This window comes from Amblyomma americanum, chromosome 8, assembly GCF_052857255.1.
Source record: "Amblyomma americanum isolate KBUSLIRL-KWMA chromosome 8, ASM5285725v1, whole genome shotgun sequence".
In the NCBI taxonomy this organism is placed as follows: domain Eukaryota; kingdom Metazoa; phylum Arthropoda; class Arachnida; order Ixodida; family Ixodidae; genus Amblyomma; species Amblyomma americanum.
Genome location: NC_135504.1, coordinates 14205471 through 14230050, shown reverse-complemented (window position 1 = coordinate 14230050; position 24580 = coordinate 14205471). Strand labels below are relative to the sequence as shown.

The window sequence follows — 24580 nt, the reverse complement described above, 5'->3', positions numbered from 1 at the left end:
ATATCTGTAGCTTTCCTTTGTAGCCGTATGGCTGCGCTTGGTTGGATGCCAATGAGTAATTATTCCCTTACAGGCCGATAGTTAACTTCATTTGCTTCTAATCTGCAATTGCCCCGCAAAAACATGTAAGCCGTAGACCATTTCTGTCCTTCTTTGACATTGATCTTTGATGAGCCCCTCAGACACTCTACAGTGTTCAGAAAAACGTTTAGTGCGGCTAGTTAGTAGGGATTCATAATAAACCATAGCAAAAGACGACGGACCTCCTTCCTTACACAGCCGGACCCACCCGCTGCATAAGGGTTGAACAGCAACACTACCGCAACGGACAGCAAACTTGAGAGGAATTGCGCTTTTCATAGCTGCCTCAGCTAAGCAAGGGCTGGAGTTTATTACCTCTTACTGTAGAAAGCAGGAGAATATTATTTTGCGTCTTTAAGTAATCGAAAGCCTTCGATGGATTCAGCCTACACTGACTAACGCTTCCATCATCGGCTTGTGCCATTACAGAAGCGACTGGTACCAAGAGCGACTGGCAATTCTGCTGAAGAGTCCAACATTTGAGCAGAAGACTTCAAATTTTCAGCTGTAGTAACCACGTAGAGAAGATTCTAAATCGAAAATTGCAGTATAGTTTTATTACGTTTCTTTTATTACGTTACTCTTATTACGTCAGGCTGCCGCACTTGCATGCGCGCTTGTGTCGCTCCTCTGCCGATGTCCGAACCGCCATTGTGTTCGGGTAGTACTCCGGAGAAGCGATTCTTCCCGGACAGCGCGAGAGCCGAGTGGTGGCGGCGCTGCAGTCGTCACTCCGCTCTCGTCTGGCGCATGGCCGTGACGAGCTTCCGGACGACGCGCAGCAGCGGCACGCTCTTCTTGGGACAGACGTCTTCGAAGTCGTCCCGCTCCACGTCATAGGCGGCCACGCAGTAGCGGGGAAACTCATGGGACAGCCGCCACAGCTGCCGGAAAGGAAAAGGCGCAGTAACACTCATTCCTCGGTGGACACTTGAACAACGTTTTTAGGGAATCTTTAACGTGCACTGACATCGCACAGTACGCGGGCACCTTTTGCGTTCTACAAAACGTGGTCGCCGCGGCTGTTGTTGAACCCAGGTACGACGGTTCAGCATCCGAGCGCTATATCAACTGAGCCACCCACTCAGGCGAGTTCTGTGCATGCTTGTCCGCGTAACCAGTGCCGGCCTCCGAAGATGAGCTGGTGTCAGCAGGTACTACAGACCGCGGTTGACTGTCCCTCATCTCAAAAACCAGTTTTTCGCTGAGCGACCTGTCAAAGAATTAGCGGCGCAGAACGAACAGATAAAAGATTATAACCGGGCCGCGAAGCTAACCTGCTTGCGCCGCCACCGGTTCGAATCCTGCACGAGGCTGAATTTTTTTTCTGCTGCTTGCCATTCACACGGACGGTTTAGGAATAAATCGGGAAAGATGGCCGTCATGTTCCATTTCGGGTTCACACATGTTCGCCGTAATTTGCGGAGAATAGGAGCCTAAAGCATTTGCTTAAAAATATGCGGCCACAAAGTAGCGCTTTGCTTGTGGTGTGATCTGCTTAGTTCGCCTGACGTTCTTTACGGTCTCATTAGTGTACAACACGCTATCTGTTACGACTTTGAAGTCTTCGCTCGTAGGCAGTTATTCCAAGCAATAGTACAAAATTGAACAAAAAAAAAAGTGTAAACCCGCGGTTACAGCTCGTCTTTGCTTGTCGCTTTTTTCACTCTAAGATGCGAATTGCATGTGTAACACTTGTAGTGCACTGACGCCGTAGCCAACTTTAGTTCGCCCCACTCATATACTCTGCAGTTTATTTCGAACATGCTACTCAATAACGTACTGTACCACAAGGAAGTCCAGCGAATGTCTTGGCCCAGTTCCTACCTTGTGGGTAATGGTCTGCTTGTTGTCGTACGCGTAATAGACGGTACGGTTCTCCCGGTATCGCGAGAGGGCTTTCCAGTCCACGCCCTTCTCCATGGACGTCTGCTGGCAAGGCTGCGAGAGAGGACGTTTCTCTTTAAATTAGTACCAAAGCTACACGAGGCAGGTTTAAGTTCCAAGCAAACCACTTTCTAATAACAGCCTGAGTTTTAAGTGAAACCATTGGTCCTGTACGCACTCGTAAGACGCGCATACGGCGTCTCACCTGTGACCGAGTCCGAAGTTCAAGATTGGGATAAGACCTCTGACTTTAAGTAATATTTTTTTTAATTTTCAATTTTTTTCAGTAGTGATGCTGGCTACTTGTAGACGTATGTACAGGCAACAAGCGTGGACAACAGAACCGATGTTTTGGGCTTCATTACGCATTCTTCAAGTACTCAGGGGCGAAAAGAGACACATCGCGAATGAATGGCGCCTTTTAGTTTTCCTCATATTTTGTACGTCTTCCAGAACAGTCTCCCAGAGGGCTGTTGGATTAAGGAGCCCTCCCGGCAATGTTTTCAACTTTGCTGTAAAAAAAAGTATTTCTCACTCGCTCTCTCTCTCTCTCCGCTTCTAACAAAGAATGTACTTGCGCAAAGAACACAGGACACAACAAAGTAATACATACGACAAGAACACTTTGTTACTTTGCTGTGTCTTGTGTTCTTTGCGCAAGTACTTTCTTTGTTAGAAATGTACCAACTCGCCCAGACAAGAGGGTTAATTCTCTCCGCTTGCTGCTTGCTGATTCTCGGGTGGCAGGGGTCATGAATGTAACACTGTATCCACGTTAAAGCATTCGATATAAACCTGAAGTCATCTTGTATCATGTTTTCGTACAGTACGCCACATTCAATAGAAAATAGTTCAGAAAGAGGCTTTGAACTAATGGAGACAAAATAATAAGGGCAGGTAGTAAACACAGAAGGAGAGTTAGAAGTATGCATAGAACCCGGCCTTGTGCAAATAGACACCAATTGCGAAAGTAAGCATTGTCCACGAGCCACAAGCGGAAGTGAGTGTCGTTTTAGCACAACCCAGTGTCACAAAGCACCCGGTCGTGCACCGCTGAAGTCGCAGGGCAGTTCTGCAGTACTCTCCGCAAAACAGTAGCCTTCGATCCAGCTAAGACGTTCACAATGCAGGAAATAAAACTCTTAGCCGATCCAATTGGTAGTGAAACATATTGACTAGCGAAAACACAGACAGGGACCAAAGTAAGAGTAAGAAACAGGACACACGCTAATGCCCTGTCTCTTACTCTTACTTTGATCCCTGTCTGTGTTTGCGCTAGTGAATATGTTTCACTGCTACAGCCAACTAGCCCAAATGAAAGCCTTGCCAATTGGTAGACCGGTGGAATGCGTCTGCTTCCAAATGTTCGGTATATCCGAGGTTGGTACCCTAACGTTTGTTATATCCGACGTAGTACACTTTACTTCCTATGGCAGTATAGAAAGTTAGCTCGTTGCCCGATCGGTAAGTTGCCACCGGCCAATCGTGGCAGGTAGACCACCTGCCACTGGCTGCAGACCGCTTGCCCAGACAGTTGTAATGCTGACGGATTAAAAAGACTAAGCAACCACCCTCATACCTCCTTGAGGCCGGTGTAGGAGTAGCCAAGCATGGCGTTCCTCACGGTGCCCTTTCGAGCCTTGATGACGGCCATGGAGAAGGTGAAGCACACGTTGTCGGCGTGGAGGTGGCGCCGCCACGGGTGCACCTGCCACAGCCGCTGCCGCTGCGAAGAGATGCACGACAATGGAACTCTCTTTTGTTGACACTGCAAAAACTCAAAGGCACTTTGAATAGGTCGCACAGCATGGGCAAATACTTGGTGATGGTAGCTGCGTCACTGATTTCTACGATGTGCTGAAAAAGCAACCACTCTGGCACCGGTTTCATTAGCCTCAGTCTATCGTTGGTTGTGCTGTCAATGGCTGCGTAGGTACCTAGCTAACGTAACACTTATTTCAATGGCGCCATGCATGCTGCCTTGTATGGTGCGGTTGTATGGTGGGCCACTGGCCCTCAAGATGCACAGCTGTACTATACTTTATCCAGAGTTACCACAGTCTCACCAAGCCCCGGCTTCCATATTGTGTTAGTTTTTCACCTAAAGCAGGTCCTTCTCAATAGCCAGCTAGCTGCGGTGGCCGTGTCAAGATGCTGACCTTGTTCGGTTAAAAACGAATTTTTTGTCGTTTAGACAAAAAGTCCAATGTATTTCTATGTGCTGATTCCAATTATCTTATTTTCTTTCAAACTTTTATGTAATTGTTATTTGAAATGTACAGCCAATTTAATCACGCACAGTACAACACAAAACTCCACAGTGTCTTTTAGCACACTGAAGTGATTGAATATCCTAGAAGTGCAATAAGACAAATCTGATGTTGCAGGCGCACTGCAACAAAAATTCCAGCAAGTTAAACTCTACCAGAGAAATTTCAGTATTGTGGCTCAAGAAAATCATATTTTCTCAAAATATTTCGTAATGGAATAGCTTCTTGTTCTAGGCTTACTCTACTCCCTGCCACTTTATCCCTCTAAAAATAAGAATTATGAAGATATCCCACCTATAACCAGAGATACCTCCTGTACTATTGTTTGTGTGTCAAAATTGTGGTTCTCAGAAAATGAGCAAAACGCTGCAAACGACGTTTACGCAAAATGAATAAACCCACCATGTAAATGCACCAGAGACAAAATGAACGTGTATTGTATCTCTGTGTGACCGTTTTAATTTGGTAGAATAAGAGGCGTTATCAGGAGAAAATATCGATATTGTGGTCTGTCATCAAATTGGGTAAAACGCCGGTGTTGCGGTCTGCCATTAAGTCCGGAAAAAATCCGGCCTTTTTGTCTGTCAAAAAATTTGCTGATTGGTCGAGACAGTTATGATCTCCTCAGATCACGTGACGTGCCAGCTGCTGCACCTGCCACCTCCCCTCATTGTCCACCTTCATCATCTGTTAGCCGTAAACAGAAGCATTATGACGGAATGAACTAATCAATAAAACATAAAACCAGGAATGCCGATATGGCCTTGCCGACTTTTGGATTTTTTAATATTCTTTTAATGCGACAGAACTACTTCACGAGGTCAAACCGGCACACCGCGTTTGTGCGAAGTTTGACCGAAAAGGTTAACTTGGTCAAATCATAAGTAAAATAAATACTGCCGTGCCTAGGATTCAAACCAGCGAAGGCCCGCATACAGATCAGCTTCGCTGGCCACTGCACGAGAGCGCTGTGGTATCGCCGAAGCTGGTCACGCCTCGTGTTAAACAGCAACGAAGTCTCGCGCTTTGCATTGCACATCGTCGTCTTCATCAACTAATATACTGGAATGAAGAAGGTAATCACGCGACCCAGCAAACCAAAACATTAGCCAACCAGGCTAAACACATGCTTTCGCAAGTCTATTCCAGTTAACCACGTTAAAACCCTATCACATTTTTGTAAGCTACACTGAATAAAAAGACTTTGAAATCTGATTCTCAGTTAGATTATGATTAGTCTTTCTTTGGTTCACTGCGCACACCACATTGCTTGCCGACCTCCACAAGAACCCGGCTGTAAAGAGCGCTCCGCTCACCATGTACACATCCCTGGTGTGGGAGCCGGCGAAGGGCTGGTACGGGTTTGGAAAACGCCTGGTCTGCAGCCCCGGTATCTGCACCGCTTGGGTCTCCAGGACCAGAAACTGGGGCAGCCTGCGCTCACGTGCAGCGACTCCAATTAGTGAACAGGAAAGGAGAAGACACAATATGTACAATATGACTGAGCTCTGTGCTTCGTACCAAAGTGACATCAATATGTGAGGCCTGTGCTCCCAATTCGCACAAGACATTTCAGACTCCGGAGCTAACTCGCACGGTTACTGCAAACAGCATAGTGCTCGAATAAGGACATTTCACTTGAAATTGGTTTTTGGGGACAGGAAATGGCGCAGTATCTGTCTCACATATCTCGGTGGACACCCGAACCGTAAGGGAAGGAATAAAGGAGGGAGTGAAGGAAGAAAGGAAGAGAGAGGTGCCGTAGTGGAGGGCTCTGGAATAATTTCGACCACCTAGGGATCATAAACGTGCGCTGACATCGCACAGCACACAGCCGCCTTTTTTGCATTTCGCCTCCATCGAAACGCAGCATCCGCGGTGGGGTTCGGACCCGGGTACTCCGGATCAGTAGCCGAGCGCCCTAACCACTGAGCCACCGCGGCGGGTCAGAACATTTTGACATCATAATATAAATCCCGAATCGAGTTTTTTTTACTTTTCTGGCTCTATTCAACTGACGATTTCTTAGCAAGTCTGTCCATCAGCATCCATTGATTGACCTGTGTGCGTTCACCATAGTGGAGAGTATTCTCTTGAATAGGGATGGGACAGGTATATTTTCGAACTTCGCGACAAGTTTTCCTAGCATTGAAGTCAAAGCTACAGAGCCGAAACACGCCCTTTCTTCTTACTCAACTGAATATAGTCCCTGGTTACAGTTAACAGCTTTCATTTGAAACAGAGTATATTGGCAATACTCTGCGTTTAGGGCATATTTCCAGCATAACTGCCTATTTTAAACCTTAAAAAAGCCATAGCAAAAACATTTTCTTATATTAAAACGCTTCAAACCCGACCGCGGCGGCTGCGTTTTTATGTCGGCAAAACGCTAAGGCGCCCGTGTGCTGTGTGATGTCAGTGCACGTTAAAGATCCCGAGGTGGTCGAAATTATTCCGGAGCCCTCCACTACGGCACCTCTTTCTTCTTTTCTGCTTAAACTCCCTCCTTTATCCCTTCCCTTACGGCGCGATACAGGTGTCCGCCGATATATGAGACAGATACTGCGCCATTTCCTTTCCCCAAAAACTAATTATTATTATTATTAAAACGCATCTACTAACTACTTCTTTACAAGAAGCTTCCACAGATGGCGCCAACTACACCGGCAACCATCAAGGAACTTTACGGTAACCTCGCGAGGCAACTCGTAGCAAGAAATGCGCCTCGTCCTGTGGACGTACTGTTTCGCGGAGTTAAGTTGGCAGAGATAAGTTGTCGCCGAGAATAGCAGACCCCCTGCTGTTCAGAAGGACACAACTAGGTGATTCATGTATGTAAATCAACTAAGTGCGCATGAAGGGCCCTTTTTAGTGAGTTCATATTGAGCAAGACTCTCAAAGAAATATGATATAAAGATTAATTTTCGTACGTTTTACCAGTGAAGAGCACCTAAACACGAACATTTGACACTGCTTTAGCTATCCGTTCAAGTCGTCGGCTTCATATAGAGTTGTCTGCAGACACTACTAATAAAAAAAAATGAAATGGCGGGTTTTTGATTCCGAAGCGACACAAAGGCTGTGAAGGACGCCGTAGTAGTGGGCCCGGGTTATTATAGGTCACCTGGCGCTATGTGCACTACCATCAAAAAGCTCATGGACGTTTCTGCATCTCTTCTGGTCGCGATATCGCCCCGCGACCTTGCGATCATTGTCATATCCTCACATAGATTATAAAATTAAGCCAAGGGTGCGGTGCGCTTACGGAACATCTAAGTACGAGGTCACAACTGCAAGGCACACGTGCGTGGTTGTGTAATTATGTAACAATCCTAATCACAGCACTGAACACAGCCCAGCTCTCTCTTGTTCCCACACAAAGTTGAAGCTCTACACTTCGAGGCAAAATGAGCCACTTGCCTGGTCAGCCGCTCGAAAAGGCCCCTGGTGAGGTCTACCGTCCTCTCCACTCTTATGATGAGGCTGGCGTTGTTCTTTATCTGCTGCACGAAGGCCTGCGGCACATGCGTCGAAGGTCAAAAGCAAACCATGGTCCTAAACGGCAAGAGTGTTCGAGCGTACGATGGTTCGTCGACACTCGAAACCACTACGTCATTAGCGCCAATGAAAACAACTGCTACGGGGAAAGTTCAATCACAAGCCCATGACATTATCGTTTCAACAGAAGACGGCTTCTTAACTTGAAAAATTCACAAGTAGCATCCAAGTTCTTCATATCACTGTGCATATGTTTTTTTTTTCTTTCATGCCCCAACCTGAGCTACATACGTGTCACAGGAGTAACACCTGCTTCCAACACAAAAATCACACCGATGCATGGCTACGCCACTTTTATTTCGCTGGTCGCTGTAGCTGCGACTGTCAAAAGAAATCATACTTTGAATGAGGGTGTCTAACCCTACAGACTGAAGAGAACTAGCAGAGCTATCGAAGTTAATAAATATCTCTTTGCACCGACCACAGGCAGCAACTTTAGGATCAATTCTTGTTAAAAGCTTTAAATTCATTTCAAACCATTCTTTTTTACTTGCAGGAAGGCGGTCCCTGAACAAGAAAAAACGCCTAAGCTCACGGAAACTTTCCTGCTCTGTATTCACTTTCATCTCGCTTTTGGCTTCAGCCGTATTAGTGCAATGTTTCGGCAACCACCTGTCCGCAAGATCTGAGCCCATAGGATTTCAGACGATAGTTAATACGAGGTATATTCCAAATTCGACTTTCGAGGTATCTTTCCAACTCTTCTTTATACTCCCACCAGCGTTCATAGCATCACCCTCTGCCGTTCGTGGCTTCACACTCCCCCCCCCCCCCCCCCAGAAAAAAAAAACGCCAAACACCGGTTTTTCGCACAAAAACGAAAACAGAATTTTCAGCCGTGTGTTGCCAAAATGTAATGTAAGAAAAGCAGGCCACACTGTCGCATAAATGGCTGAACATTGAGGATCCTGTATGTGCCACACCAGGTACGCTGTTATAGCTAAGCACTGTATGTCATAGGAATAACGTTATCTTAGAGACACCTGTAACAGCAGTTGTAACAGTCCACTTGTTTTCGACAGGCTCATTCAGAACGCCCACTGCACACAAAGGTTAACTTCTTTCGTGGGCCCCACACTGCGGCTCAGGTTCCCGGCGCACCTGGCAGAAGCGGATGAACTTGGTGCTGTCCAGGTGGCTGCCCATGACCAGCTCGACACCGCGCAACTTGTAGTAGCGCAGGTAGACGACCAGCGCGTGCAAGACGTCCCCCTCATTCCAGATGGCGGTCTTCCACCGGAACGACAAGAACCGCTCGTGGTTCTTGGTCAGGCCGCTGAACACACTGTAGCCGTCGCGGTCTGCATAGCCGGCACAGTAGTAGACGCTTCTGTCACTTGGTGTATCACGAAAGGAGAATCGCACTCTAGACGTCACAGAGATAAGCAGCCTCCCCTTCGGAATGTTTGCCCGAGTTGGACTAATACAATGCAACCGCTAATTCTTTCTGATTTTATGTCATTCTTGCCCTCCGTGAAAAGCGACTCATCCTGGCGACAGCAGGGACACGGAGGTATTCATGACAATGACGGACAATACAAGTGCTGACATCAACCAGAAGGGTTATTTTAAGACATCTGTATAAATAACATTGCGAAAGGCAGGCGCACTTCAACATACCGGCATCGTGGTGTGTGTCGTAGTGTGTGTGCTGCCTAGAACACGACTACAAGACAGGACGAGGGCACGGCAAGAATCGCGATACAGGTGCCGCTGCTCTTTAGTAAGCCCGCACTTTGATTCCAGGTTGGCGAACGATGTTGCTAGATATGAGCCCTGACCTCATAGAATGTAGCTGGCAATGGCAGCGGGGACAAAATAATGAAAGAAAAAACAGTAAGAGAAAAAAGCTCCTAGTTGCCTCTCAGATGTGATATAAGTATAAAAGGTATACGCCTTTGTTGCACAATTGCGTCCTCCTGAAACTACAGCGCATCAGAGTACCCGTACACTGTTGACTGTGAAGTAGGCGAGTCCCTGTACCTTTCACGTTCACGTATGGCTTTCCGCTGGTCTGGCTGCGCTCGATGGCCATTGGTCCGGTGTAGATTACGTGTGTGCAGTAGGTGTCCAGGGCTTCCCCCAGCTTCTGAGCTCCAAGCCCATTGGTGGCGCAGAGCAGCACGTTGGGCGTCACCTTGATCGGGGAGTCGTCTGCGATCGCAGCGACAAAGGAAAGAGGTTGGGAACACCACAAGTTAACATCCCGGCATCGTTGTGTATGTCGTAGTGTGTGCGCTGTCTAGAGCATGACTACAAGACAGGGCGCAGGCACGGCAATGATCGCGATAGAGGTGCCGGTGCACTCCAGGGCTACGGGAGCCTCAACTGCGGGGTGTCTTTGCAAATGGCTTACACACATTCAGCTAGATACTATCTTTCCTATGCTGCGAGCATACCAGAACTGTTTTAGTAGATGTTCTTAGAAATAATCAGTAACGCGAGAAACTGCTTCTATAGGTGGCAAGGCTGACATCCCGTCCGTCTTATTTACACTTTGAAAACTGTCAGAGCCTTCATGAAAGCATGAAAGCAAGTAAAAAGCAGGACAGTTAAGTCAATATCTTGATGAAAGGTGGCAGCAGTTGCGGTAGCTAGAGCTTTCAGGTAGTCATCAACTTAAGTGGTCATCGTGGAGGATGGCTGGTCGCCTCGTGAAAGTGTGCATCCCATTAGTAAGTAAATATTTTTATAGAATCCTCTGATCGCCATCTCCGCTTTAATATCCGTATCATTAATGCTTTCTCTTTTTTAAGTTTAAATTCTTCCACTTCACCTACCACATCGACGTTGTACACATGCCTCGAATTTGCGAAATGTTCGCAATAGGCAGGTGAGGGTTGCGAAATAGGAAGATGCTAGAAAATAAATTTATTCTCAAATTTTTGTTCACTTAACTTCCGCGTTTTTCGTATCAAGCACGCTGCGAGTGCTTAAAGTGGGATTTTTTTTGTACAACGAGCTCGTCGAGGGATGATAGAAAAATTAACATTTCGTGTAAAGGTGCACCGCCTACCATTTAGTACCGGGGCTGGAATACAGCATAGTTATTAAAAAGTAGGACATCTTAATACAAAGCGCATTAGACCTGATGAAATTTCGTTTTGAATGCACTTCTCGTGTTCTGCAAACCGGGAGTTCGGATAAATTCACTTACAGTGAGTCACCCACTTGTTTCCCGGCCTTGGCGACTCTGCAGATGTGCCAGCAAGATGAAAGAAAAAAAAATGTGTTTAAACGGTGGCCGCTCTCTGAACAATAAAAATAAATGCTGGCTTTCGCGACGACTTCCAGGAATTTTTCCGGGCAGCAACAAACATGTTTATCAGTGGCTGTGTCTACCTGTGTCTACCTCGACTATCTTAATAACATGTTTTGTTTCAATTATTAGGCCTCGTACGTAATGGCCAGAACAGATTACTGGCTTTAATGCCAACGAATGGGCGATGTTTATGAAGGCAGAGTGTGGGTTTTATTAGAAAATTTGCTGGAATAGAGCTACTGCGGCTGGCTCAATGAACGAACTAAAGATCAATAGAAGGTGCCTTTGTTTACACTGCACTCCCGAGTGTTAACGGTGAGAACGGCGACGCGAACCTTAGTAGACTTCCTGCACTTTAAAAACCAAAAACCAAGCGCGTCACCTTCGGCCGTTAAAGAACTGTATGCGCGCTCAGGCATTTAACTTGTGCAGTCATGGTGTTGTCATTGGCGGTTACCTCTCATCACTTTCTCCTCCATTTCTCCGTGAGCTGAAAAGCAAGAAAAAAAATGAATTTTTTTCTGTATTGTTTACACACATCAACTAAACTCAAACAACATGGCACACCTTAGGCGGAGAATCTTTTTATAGTTGGGGCGCGGTGTCATGTCATGTACTACGTCACCGGAAGTGCGGTGTAGCGATACGCCTACAGACAGAGTACAGATACAGAGTACACATAAAAAATATAGTCTATTTAAACCTCTTGTAAAGGCAGAAGTCCTACTCCAGAGGAGGAGCGCGGCTTCTACTAAGTTGCTCAATAAATTCAACGTCAGGTAAATTCGCTCAAGTTCGATAGACCGGCCCCTACTCCCCAGGCATAGAAAAATGCAGATGTCATACCTCGGTTGCATATTATGCAAGTTGGTACTTGTGTCTCTAATTCTGTAAGTTAAAGCAGTCCTCCTTCCTCAGTTATAATGGAAGGTAAACCGGCGCATAACACGGGACGAAGAAAGGAAACGGGTCAGCAAGCCATCTGTTCACCCGATCGAGAAAGAAATCACCTACCTCTCCTGTTGACTTGACAATGATTGTATCTCTTCTGCCGAGTTGTCTGTCATGTTTTGTTTTACTTTGTTATCTTTCTTTTTCTGGGTATATATTTCGCTCCTGCCGGATTAAACTTGAGTTGTTAAACAAGTAAGCGCGCTGTCTGTCGTTTTCTTCCTTCCTCCCGTGTTATGCGCTGGTTTACCCTTCCTTGGAATGTTGTACCAACTTGCCCGAGCTTCTACCTTGACACAGTTCCTGAGTTAGGTGATCTGGAAAGGCCAGTTGTGGTTCCAGATGAACTAATGGGCCGCCGCGGTGGCTGAGTGGTTATGGCGCTCGGCTGCCGGCCCGAAAGACGCGGGCTCGATCCCGGCCGCGGCGGTCGAATTTCGATGGAGGCTAAATTCTGGAGGCCCGTGTACTGTGCGATGTCAGTGCACGTTAAAGAACCTCAGGAGGTCGAAATTTCCGGAGCCCTTCACTACGGCGTCTCTCATAGCCTGAGTTGATTTGAGGCGTTAAACCCCTATAAACCAAACGAACTGACGCCTTTTATTTAAAGAAAAAGTTATGAGGCGCAAAGCTGCCTCACTCAAAAATGTTCAGGTAACCACAAGGTAGAAGAAAGTAAAGCCTCTATTCTTTGTACAGGAAGTGGTCTTCTTCATAGACAGAAAACTTGGCAAGTTGTCCGTCCAAGTTTTCTTTTTCAGCGGTAAAGATTTTCTCAATGCCAAACAAGAAGAATTATGGCGCAGTTGTGGCGTGCTTACTGGCTGGAGCTCCCGACGAGGCCTGCTGGGCGAAGCGAAGCGACGAGGCTGGAAAAAGCGCCATTTTTTTTTTGGTGTTAGGACACGTGTGGTATTTCCCGGTTCAAGTGACTTGGATTGCTGTCAGAGAGCTTTCGGGAAAATAAATTAATGCAGGACTCACGCTAGCCACTGCTTACTCTGACGCAGTGGCTTACTAGGACTGACTATGACGCAGTGGAGTTAACTGGCAAATAACAAGGAGCAGTAGCCCTCGGAAATTACCAAGCCGTTACATACTTATTGCTAGGAGCAGTCAGAGAGGGAAATAATTTCTGCAGGGCGCTAGGCGCATTAACAAGAAGAACGATAAGGACGGTCCTCTTCACTATGCAGTCGACTCCAAAGGTTTAGGGAACGTGGAAGAAACCGAAACATGTGCTGAAAGCGATTCAATAAACATACGACACTGTACAACAACAACGTACAACAAGAAACGCTGTTAATGCGTCTTGAAGATCAGCCGGTTAATGCTCTTTAGCAGCCATCATGCCTGGACGAGATTCACGCTCCCCATACTAACACCTTTCCCACTTCAGACCCTCCTCCCCCTCACCGGGCCTTCCTCTTCGGAGTGAAGGCCCTATTTAAACCCCGCCAGTGATGAACGCTTTGTCCAGATGAAGGCAAGTCCTCTTGTCGAAACTAGAGTCACTAAATAAAGACACAGTACCGTCACTGCAGCACGGCGGTAAGCAGGGGCGGCCATTTTGTTGTTTATCATTGTTGCCAGATTGCCGCTTCGGCGACCTCGCCGCTAACTTTGGCCCGGCCATTTTGTAAACAACGCTGTTAGCCACCCTGCGCTGCGGCGGGGATCGTAGCCGTACGGCATGGAGCCGCTCAGATGCAAACGGTAAGCGTTTTCCATCATTCTGCGAGTTGAAACAGCCAACAACGCAGCAAAACGGCATCCTCGTATGCTCTTGTGCAGCTGAAATGCTGCGAGGCGCGGAATCCCTGGTCACTGAGTCGGCCACCGGCAGCACTCGCAGCGTCGCAGCACTAGGACTACCACAGTTGCCCGACTGAAAACGCATAAGGCACAAAATGGCAGCCCCCATGAACCGTCGCAGTGTAAACAAATATCACGTGATGCAAACTGACCAATGATCGTGGCGGCGGCACAGAACAATAGGAGAAAAGAGTGCCGGTACTCGAAGTCTTTATTTAGTGACTCTAGTCGAAACATTGGCAAGCATGCTGACGTTGCCCCCAAGCCTCCTCTACCTCTTGTTCACTTTGTGTTTTCAGGAAACCCATCTACTTGCCCTCTGTCTGCTGTACACTTGAATTAAGATCACTAATAATGTGGATACTTACAAGCTGACATAGGTGAACCTGTAATAAGATGGTTACAAATAATGTGCCACGGAAATTAAGTAGCTCTGAAAGACACACAGAGCTCTATTAGTTGGTGATAAAGGGGTCAGGTGGGCAGTGCGAAATATGTGGTCGTGGTGGTCATTATCGCCTTATTGCACATAGATTTCCTGCTCCCCGGCGCAGAATTTGTTGTTCGCACTTTTCAACGCAGACACTTTCATTTTAGATGCAGGCGTCTTGCACAGTGCTTAAAGAAATGGTTATTTAAGATTGGATTTCAAGCTCCAAAATTGCCGATAGCCGTTAAACCCTCACAAGTACTAACTGAACGTAGCTGAGAAACAACATTACGCCCATGCCCCCGCGAGGGCCTTTAAAGTGTCTCTAGAAGCAGTGGCGGTGCGCCGAAACCGTGCAGTATGGCGACAGCGTGGTGGTGTCGACGTACCGGCGTACATGAAGAATGCTGTGAGGGCGATGCTCAGGACTAGAAAGATGGCCAGCGCCGCGGCAGTCATCCACCGCAGGCGGGTCTCGGCGTCCACACGGGCATCCTTCTTGGCGCCGGGCCTGCGAACAGAGCGCCAGAATAGTTTTAACGCGACAGCGGTAAGGCTCCCGTTGTGCAGAAAATTCGGCGTCGGCTTTGTGAGCGAAAAATTCCCGGAGAAGCAACTTAGGTGGACCACCTAGGTTACGTGACCTTGTGGCGTCATCACAACCTGCCCACTGGACTGCGAGCTGACTGCCGTAGCAGGTGACAGTTTCTTGGTCGCAAGAGGTTGGTCGGGAAGTGCGACCTGGGTCTCACTAGCCCAACCGGTGGCAGCGCCTGCCATTGAAAGGCAGGGGCTTAGTATAGTGTGGATGCGGGCTAGTTGGTAATGCACTGTAAGACGAAAAGCACGAAAAAAACGCACGGACGCAAAGAAAGACGAAGGACATCGCATCGCTTAACCGCTGCACCACTGCGCCAGGAGTAGTACGAGGACTCCCAGGGATTTGTGAATGTGAAGTCGAGTATGACCAAATACGCATATATGGGCATTAACATTTTAACGTCATCGTTTCATACCCTTAAAACGGAGATTAAGTGTACCCTCCAACTTTTTTCCTGGTACTGGCGTAAACTGCAGTCTGCAGGCTACCTACATGGAACACGAGCAGTTCGAGCACAACCGCATAGCCTGCGTTGGTTACGTATTTGTAGGGGTTCGCCCTGCTTGTTAGCACCTGTGTAGGGGTGTGAGGGGTGGGGGCCGAAGCAAAGCTCCACGGTATCGACACAGTTCGCTCATTTCCTATAGTGTATGGCTTACACCTCGTCTGCCACTTACCTCATGTCAAGCAATCAGTTAGCACGTACAGGTACGCAAGGTGGTACTCGACGAAGCTGCCGGAAGAGAACATCCCAATTATAATGTATTCTTTTAAAACTAATATTCGCTTACGAGTTTCCCCATTCTATTAGGTTTCCCAAATACTCGGTAAACTGTTTCTTTTCTCGCCAGAAATTACGTAGATATTGTAGACTTTTCTGTTGGGCACCCTCTGTAGTAGAGAACTGCATGGTCGGTACAATCAAATTGCAATGCTAAATTCGTGTGTGCAATCTATGTCCTTCAACTTCGACGGCTAAATAATGTTTCGATTCGGGGCACTTTATCTTAGTCCATAATTTAGCATTGTAACGCATAACCGGTTTTATGGTAGCTTCTTCCCTTTAAATATTTCTCAGGGTTCATAAAAACCAAAGCCATCAACATGTGAATCACGGTCCATACAGCTCACTGGCAGTGCTAAATTTCCATCACCTTTCAGGGTACATGGAGTGAGCCTTTGTAAATCCCGTGAGCAAAAAGCACATGGTGAATTTTCAGGACATCGCGTGTGATTTCCTCTTACAATAATAAAAAACATGCGCATATGCCGCATTTTTCTGTTCATATTGATCCCTTACGAAGAAAAAGCTCCAAGGCTTTTGCCTCTCGCCAAAGGTTCAGGAATGGCAGCAACCCTTATCATCATCATTACAGTTGTCAGAACCCTCTTAATGTACACCCGATATACACGCAAAGGTTAGACCCAAACCACTCCATCAGTGGGATTACGTCCAGACCAGGACAAACTCATATTCTCTACTATTGTCCCTGTCATGTACCAGGAGCAACCACCCTGTCCAGTCTGACTTCCTTGCGGTGCCGAGGAAGACCGATGCAGCATGTAGACCGAAGGAATACCAGACAAGTTCCGTAAGAAAAATCGTTTTCACTGAAAATCAAATGGTGATATATGTACAGAGGATTACTGTTTATGACGGCGGCAATAGTGCGAAGATTGCTGACACTAAAAGAGTAATATTTTGATGCTCATGATGGTGTCTCATACAATTACACTGATGATGGCACTGGAGAAATACTATACAACACAAAAGTCCTTGTCTGATCTTTCCAGCAACCTTACCGGAATCCAAATTACCAGGTCACGTGCGACATGGAGAGGTGTGCCACACCCTACCCCTCCTCCATGACTGCACACACTTCCAGGCCCTCACGGTGACGCCGACAATGAGTCTGTTTGCGCAGGAGAAAGCCCCTCACCAATCAATTGCTCTAAACAGTGACCACTTGTGCAGCAGAGTCTTGATCATGGGTTCTGATTCCTGTGTACTCGTGGATTGTCCATTGTCTACCACTATACTTTATGTCCGGCACCATTAGCAACATAAGATTCCCTCGCGTATTCAAGAGTATTCGGTTGGCTGAGCCACAAGGCGTCTGTTCGCGGAACTTTGAGGTATTTTGTAGAACGCTGCAACTACAAGTAGCAAACAGTAACGACATAATTAAAAACTTTGCGCAGAATAACACAGGACGGGAGGGAGAAACACGCACGCACACACGCGCGCTCGTGTGTGTGTGTGTGTGCGTGTTTCTCCCTCCCGTCCTGTGTTATTCTGCGCAAAGTTTTTAATTATGTCGCTACACCAACTGGCCCGACGTTCTACCCTATTAAGCAAAGAGTAACTCAGGGTGCAGCTGCAATAGCCCTACTGAAAGCACCTGTCATGCATCCGAGAACCTAGCCACATTCTTCGTTTTTGTTTTTGTTATTCGAGATAATTAGGGGTCAATCCAGGCAACTGCCGCAGCATTCTGAACGCCGCTTTATCCAGCAAGTGATGGAAATGGGCAAGGATGTGGAAAGGCTAAAAGTTACACACGTTGCATGGGCCACCAATACGCTCAGGGCAGACCGGGCGCCGTGTAATCAGGCTATCGCTATTGACCGTACACGTGGCTAGTGGCCACCTTGTGCGGTGCCTTGAAGTACCGCAGGAGCAGTGGCACTGCGTTTCTGTATGTCACATGTAACATGGGGCTGTAGGCGAGCCTATAGGGTACAGAAAAGTAACTCACCGGGGGTGGTACACCAGGCAGGTCCAGCCGGGGTGACAGGCATGAAAGGTTAGCGCTAGCGTCTTCTTTCCCTTCTTCTTTTCCTCTGCTATCGCACCGCTTGTGGCAATGATGGTGGCTGTGCGCACAACGATGTGCGCACAGTTGGCCTTGAGTCACTAACGATGTGCGCACAGTTGGCCTTGAGTCACTAGCGGAGTACAATGAATCTGTTCGCATACAAATATCAATCTCTCTCACAAATTCTTCAGAAAAGATGTTTATATTTTTCTACGACAAATAACAGCGTGAGTTAGACTTATTTTTTTCACCGAGTGTCCGTAGGTTTCGAAATGAGAGTGTGGATGTGGGAAACAAAGTCAAAAAAGGAATATTGACCAGTTTCGAGAAGAAGAGAAAGTAGTTTATTTAGATAAAGGCTAAAAGTTACACACGTTGCATGTGGGTAATAATGTGCCATGCTTACTAAGCAGAAGAAGAAGAAGATAAAGGCAGAAAGCTCGGCGTCCTCCTCGAAGCACTCTGGCTGATTAGTTCCTACATTCCACACGTTTTTTAGCCGATACCTCCATGCGGGTAAGAGCCATTCGTTATTTGCATCAACACAACTACTCGTGATGGATTTTCATCTGGCCAGCTACACTGCACTAGGGGAAATGAAGAGAAGGAACAAGGTTATAATGAGTGACGATGTGGACAGAATAGAGTTGTAGATATGTACAAACCCATCAGGAGCATAGTCATCATCATCAGCCTAATTACGCCCACTGCAGGACAACAGCCGCTCCCATATTTCTAGAGATCACCCTTTCCTGTGTCAGTTGCAGCCACCGATTATCCCCGCAAGATTCTTACTCTCATCCGCACACCTAACTTTCTGCCGCCCCCGGCTACGCTTAAAGTCTCTGTTACACTTAACAACAATCCGTTACTTTTCCTTCGCATTACATGCCCCAAGCCCATTTCTTCCTCTTGATTTCGATTAGCATGTTATTAACACGCGTTTGTTCCCCGACCCACTCGGCCCTCTGCCTGTCTGTTAACATTACACCTGTCAGTTTCCTTTCCATAGCTCGCTGCGCTGTCCTCAGTTTAAGTTCGAGGCTTTTCATTAGCCGCTACGTTTCTAACCTAATCACAACTGCAACTCCAGATTATAGCTGCGCACGAATCGAAGGAGCCACCACGTTGACTGGAGAGCCTTTCAAGCCTCCGGCCAAGCGCGCAGTAGAAAGTTCTCCTACCATGGTCTACTATCTAAACGCATTAAAGAAACGCTCAATGCAACGAAGAAAACTGCCAGGGGAGTAACTCGATTTAATCGTCATTTAATTGCGGCAGTCACTTTCAAGATCTTTAGTCGGTTCCCATGAGCAATAATAACTGAATCAGCCAAGTGCTCTGTGAGGCGCACCTAGATTCCGTGTTTATAATTTATATTTTTGTGGAAGGAACGCGTAAGGACTTGTAAAATACATGCGGAGACAGTTAAGCCCTCTCGTTTCATTTGCCTGATGCAGCCTGAAGAACATAGGCGACGGATTACGGGTGTCCCCCGCAGCACCCTTTTTAACCTTATTCGCGACTCGATCCTAAATTGTTGACTATACATATAGTCTCCTTCCTTTTCTCTTTGGTAAGGGCTTGAATGAAAGTACTGTCGAACCCGATTATAAAAAAAAAACATAATTCTTTACAAACTACACTGAAAAGTAGTTAGGCTGGCTTCTTTACATATTTGGCTCCCCTACTAAGCTCACGAAGGTAAATGGCATCCCAACAATGTCGCTGAGAAAATGATTGCGCCGTACATCACACATGCATATCATTCTGACTCACGGTACAGCACAACTCGGTGAAAAGTTGTGTACATTGAAATATGGACAAGGATTTGCACTCGTACACGCAGGGTATTTTGTAAAACCTGAAACATGAAACATGAAAGCACCGGCTTATCTAAACTCATTGAAAATATGAGCTCTCAACGCTCATGAACATTTCTTGAAGCTAGTCATCGCACAATCTGACAAAAATTTTCTCGAGCGCTGTTTATTGCTATTCGTTTGCCAGACTTCTTGGGTCATAACGTTAACGGCCACGCTTTTATACGCCCCCCAGTTACTGCTACTGTTGCACCTCAAATTAGCTTATAATCGAAGTTTTACTGTAATTCGCCCTGTGGTTTTGACAGTTCAGTACAGCACAGCCCAGTGAAAAGTTGTGTACATTGAAATATGGACAAGGATTTAAACTCGTACACGCAGGGCATTTTGTAAAACCAATCGTATAATCTCCAAAAACTATACCTTGACGCAAAGAAACTCTCCCTGCCGCTGCCCGCACAAAAACCTTCCGGTCTGCGGAGACATCGTCTGAGCAGACCTATAAAAATAACCAGTTGGTACTAAAAGAAAAAGCTCGACGTACTTGCTTCTTTACAAAACCGGCAGAACCGGAAACGCCTATGAAGGTAAGTATCCAGTACAAATTTACATACAGTATACGACTGCTGTACCGTAGAACACTATACTATATGCAGTTGCACCTTCACATCACTCCACATATAAGCACTGAGACCAACGTAGCAGTAGTAATTGTGTCCGATGTAGCACTGAAAATGGTGTCGGAGGCTGCCTCTTCGATATTTCGTGATGGTAAACACATATCAAATTGGCAACCAACAAATCGATGTAGAAACTTGGAACCTGCATACCCTGTTTCCAAAAAGGTTATTCCTAGAGCGCCACACTACGTTTCGTGAAATATAGCGCACAAATTAGTCCTCCTTCCACGGGATTCCAAACGGTCGTGTATAATCATAGTTGAAAAGAACAAGTTCTTGTTGCAATTCTCTTCCAGGCAAGTCTAGCTGGCACTTTAAAAAGTCCCATAGTCTCTTGTCAAACAGCACGGGACTAATAACATGTTTGAACAGTGATATTAAACCTCGGATTGCTGAGCAAAGATGTGCACACAAAATAAGCGATAAAAATAGAATACGAAGCCGGTACCTCAAACCCTTTAAAGCCATTACTATTACTTCAGTACTATCACGCTGAACCAGGTTCACAGCACCAGGCATTCAGACTCGCGCTTCGCAAAGCGGGACCACCATGAGACGCAGTGGAAGGCGTTCTTGAATCCTTCCTCGAGCATGGCCACGTTGCAGACCGCCTCGCCATCCGGCTCGTCACAAAAGTGGCTGCAGAAGCTCGCGTAGAACGTCTGCTTGCCGGACATGTACTCCATAGACTTCAGCTTGACGAATGGGTCCACGGCGTGATTCCCCATGGCTTCTGTGGCGAGTCTCAACGCGAAGCGCCAACGAATCGCTTCCTTTTCCTGGCTGGACTTGGCATGGTCCCAGAGGCATGTGTCCTGCGCCGACCACCAGAAGCGCTTGGCGCCCGTGTCGTCGATGGCGCGGCCTCGGCCGGTGATTGCCTTGGCGATGTTCTCGGAGACCTGAAAGCCGAGTCCTGCGTAAGACATGCTGACGGATCCGTGAGGAAAGTACAAAGTCGGGTAAAAGGCCGCGATCCTGGTCAACAGGGTGTTCGTAGAGTGAAGGTAGTGGACTTTCTCCGTTCGCCACCGGTATCTACCACTCAAGACAAGATTAGCGGGAACCGCGCGAAGCTTCGAGTCTCTTGTGCTGATCCAGGCTTCGTAGAAAGAAGAGTAGTTGTACGGCAGCTTCTCGCAAAGCGAATCTAGGTTGGCAATGTCTGTAAACCCTTCCGGGAGCCCGGAATCATTAGACATGTCAATTTTCCTCACAGCCGTCTCCTTGCTGACGTCAGAAATTATACGAGAACGGCGAACCTGCTCGACTAGAGCCTGTATTACGCCTTGGACTACCTCAGATGCTTTGGCTGTGTCGTTTGAATCAAAGCGCGCCCCAAAGTTGTACATGATGCGTAGCAAGCCGAAAGACTCGTGGACGGCAAGGAAGCATAGCGATCTGGTGCCAGCTTCTGTTTTGTGGCCGTCCGCGGATGGCGCGAAGGAAAATTGCTCGAAATCAGGGTTCACGATCCAAACGTAGGTGTAAGCAAACGTCCAGCCGACCAAATCGAAGATCCTCCTGGCTGGAAGCTGCGAGAGAAACAAGAAGACGACGTAAAGAAGGTTATTGTCGAATATGAGTACCGTGGAAGAGAGTGTGAGCGAATAGCTTGAGCTCAAGTGTTTCCTGAGAAGAGCTAGCAGCGACGGAACTGTCACGTTGATCGCCGACGTCTGCATCTTCTTTAGCGTAAACAGCTCGTCCTCCCCGTCTTCATCGTTAAGGCGATCTAGCTTCGACCTCAATGCCACATCATCTTCATGTAGAAGCCCAACGTCCGCGTCAGTCAATACCGAACTGTCGCCTTCGCTCAAAAACGCGGCAACATCCCCGACGAGCTTCGCATAATCTCCCTTCCTTTCTTCCATCTCTCGCAGTTGTCTCCTTCTCAAGAGAACCAGGGCTCCGGGTTCCTGAAACTGTAACCTTACGGACTTCGGATCCGCAGAGGTGACACTGAGATCGAACCAGAGGGACACCTTCCAGTTTAAGGTCAAGTCAAGAAGGACGTCCAGGACTTCAGTCGTCGTAACGACGAGGTCACCAGCATCCGGCTTCTCCGGCCAGGGTATCCCCCGCTCCTTCATGAACTCTCTGAGTGGTTCGGGTTGTTTCGACGACCTGTCCAGGCAAAGTCTGAACGCGTTGGATTCCTTGTGCGGCGTCATGAAGTCATCGCCCCTGCCGCCGCTTGAAGACAAAGAATGTCCCTTCTCAGTAGCCACAGTCCCCTGGGCGTCCCTCTTGAGGTCATCTGAATAGAGTCTCATCACCTCGTCCTCTACGATAGCGTTCGAGCTACCTGCGGAAGACGGCGAGCCGCACACGTAGGCGTAAAGGCTAAGGCATGGGTCCGATGTTGCGTTTAGGCGTCCCTTCAAGTACTTGGCGTGTAGGAGGCAGTCGTCGGTTCCGCACGGCTCCCCTTCATCGGCGTGCATCATGTATCGCAGCTGTCTGAAGGCGAATACGACGGTGGCGGACAGCACGAGCAGCGAGAGCAGCACAGCGCCACCGAAGGAGAGGCGCGAGGACCTTTGCACCAGGCGACTGCTTGGAGAACACGAGATCGATTTTCGCTGGGAGCGTTCCTGCGCCAGACACGCAAGTGAAAGTGAAGACTTGTCATATAATTGCGCATAATCTTTTAAATATACGCCATACAACAAATACAGTGAATAAAGTAGGTCACAATATATGACAGACAGAGGTGACGTCGGTCTCACTAAGTATAGGCCACTATTGCCTTAACCCAAGCGCACTTCTGGTATTTACTGTTTGCGTCAATTTTGCCCTGTGGCACTGTAGTGAGTCTCCGAACTTCAGAGCGAAACTGCTCGGCAGCAGTCTTCGTCGCTTAGATACGAGCGTTACAAACAGGGGGGTAATGTAGTACCACGTTTATTGCAAGTAGACACGCACTTTCTGTTCAAGACCTGCAAGCTCAGCAGCCAAGAGAGAAATTGTTCCTTCATCACCAACATGGCGGTATTGAGATGAGCTTAATCTAGTTGGCTTAAAAGGCATCTCAACATCTTTATAAAAATAGCCATAGAAATAGCGATGAATAAATGCCGACTCCGTGTTTCCTGCCCCACAGTGTGCTTATGGCAGGCAAAACGAGCGCGCATGCGCACTGTATCAAAGCGTGCCATGCACTGTCCACGGTGAACGCGAGGTTTGTATTTTCGAGAAGTGCAACTGACAGGGCAACAAGGGAGACAGGCTGATCAGTCTTCCTATTTGCCTCGTTCGTTGCACTATTTCAGTTATGGGCGTAACGAGTCCAGCTTCATATACTTACATTTGGTACTTGGGTAACTAGTAAACGTTCCTTTCCGTGCTGCTTGTGCTTTCTGCGTTTTTATTTAATCTAGCCTTCTTAACATGCGCCCGATATCGGGTAGTTCGGCATGCACTCTCCATTTTATTGCAGTAGAGCAATCACAACGGAGTCAGTATTTTTTATTGCTTTTGGACTGTGCGGTTTAACGTCCTGATGCGACAGGTGGACTATGTGGAACACCGTTGTGAAGAGCTTCGGATTAATTTAGACCACGTACGGTTCTTTAACATGTGCTTACTGGCACGACTAAATTCGCGGGGAGTACCCATGAATTTAGTATCATCTGTGAATGACCTGAACAACAATTTCAGCATCCAACGGCCGACTTTTCCTCAAAGAAGCTCTAAGCAATTTTGAAACCTATATAGCTTCTTTGTCTCTAAGGGTTTTTTTTTTGCTTTTCTGACAGAGTTGGCTGGTTCTTAAAACTGATCACATCAGATCTTTCCCAGACTGCGATCCTGATGACTGGCTATTCCTATCACCCAGCTCCGTGCCTTTTTAGGGAATACTCGTACTGAGGATTTTTCCCCGAGTACTAGGCGTCGATGTCTTGGCAGAATTTTTTAACACAGCACACCCACTTTGAATTCCTGTCCAATTAGGATCGTTTCTAGTTGTGCCGGAGGGGGTATACTCGAAAATCAGGTCAGGCTCGCGTAGGCATTGCTGTGGTCACTCTCACGGGGCGAAACGAACATACATTGCTTTCCCGTCCTTGTCACGGGAAGGACAAGAAGCAATGTGAGCCTTTTTATGACAATGACGTGGTAGTTTTTGCATGCGATGTGCCAAGCGTATCGAAACTGCCCAACCCCCGCTTCCCCCATACACCTATTGCAGCAAATCCACGGGTAGATGAGACTTGCAGGCTATGCACTCACAGACGAGGGTTTGAAGATCAAGTGCTTGGCACCATCCGCAGCGGGCTCGTGGACCGCCCTGGAGGCTTCATTCGATGCCTCGAGCGACTGCAACGCAGTGTCCAGGGTCGTCTCGGCAGATTCCTCCGGGTCCCTGTAGGTTGTGGTGCTGTGTTGACTAGCGTCGC

General features: G+C 47.4%; 2 protein-coding genes across 2 annotated transcripts; both read right to left on the bottom strand.

Moving 5' to 3' along the window:
* Nucleotides 1–772: 772 nt before the first annotated feature.
* Nucleotides 773–3973, bottom strand: LOC144100069 (uncharacterized). Its single transcript, XM_077633111.1, has 3 exons — nt 3548–3973; nt 1909–2022; nt 773–965 (listed from the first exon to the last, which is right to left on the bottom strand). The coding sequence occupies exons 1-3, from the start codon at nt 3620–3622 to the stop codon at nt 810–812; spliced, it is 345 nt and encodes a 114-aa protein (XP_077489237.1). The 5' UTR covers nt 3623–3973; the 3' UTR covers nt 773–809.
* An 889-nt stretch (nt 3974–4862) lies between these two features.
* LOC144102165 (uncharacterized) lies at nt 4863–10862 on the bottom strand. The gene is made up of 6 exons (XM_077635479.1): nt 10823–10862; nt 9780–9950; nt 8898–9097; nt 7659–7753; nt 5555–5672; nt 4863–4925 (listed from the first exon to the last, which is right to left on the bottom strand). The coding sequence occupies exons 1-6, from the start codon at nt 10860–10862 to the stop codon at nt 4863–4865; spliced, it is 687 nt and encodes a 228-aa protein (XP_077491605.1).
* Nucleotides 10863–24580: the final 13718 nt, after the last annotated feature.

What these genes read in the sequence shown, in the direction of transcription:
- LOC144102165 (XM_077635479.1), bottom strand. Translation starts at nt 10,862, where the DNA reads ATGTCCTACTTTTTAATAACTATGCTGTATTCCAGCCCCG. An exon ending in TATGCTGTATTCCAGCCCCG is followed by an intron (nt 9,951 to 10,822) that starts GTACTAAATGGT and finishes CTGCGATCGCAG; the next exon opens with ACGACTCCCCGATCAAGGTG. An exon ending in GCCATACGTGAACGTGAAAG is followed by an intron (nt 9,098 to 9,779) that starts GTACAGGGACTC and finishes CCGGCTATGCAG; the next exon opens with ACCGCGACGGCTACAGTGTG.
- LOC144100069 (XM_077633111.1), bottom strand. Translation starts at nt 3,622, where the DNA reads ATGGCCGTCATCAAGGCTCGAAAGGGCACCGTGAGGAACGCCATGCTT. An exon ending in CCTACACCGGCCTCAAGGAG is followed by an intron (nt 2,023 to 3,547) that starts GTATGAGGGTGG and finishes CCTCTCTCGCAG; the next exon opens with CCTTGCCAGCAGACGTCCAT. An exon ending in AGCAGACCATTACCCACAAG is followed by an intron (nt 966 to 1,908) that starts GTAGGAACTGGG and finishes CCTTTCCGGCAG; the next exon opens with CTGTGGCGGCTGTCCCATGA.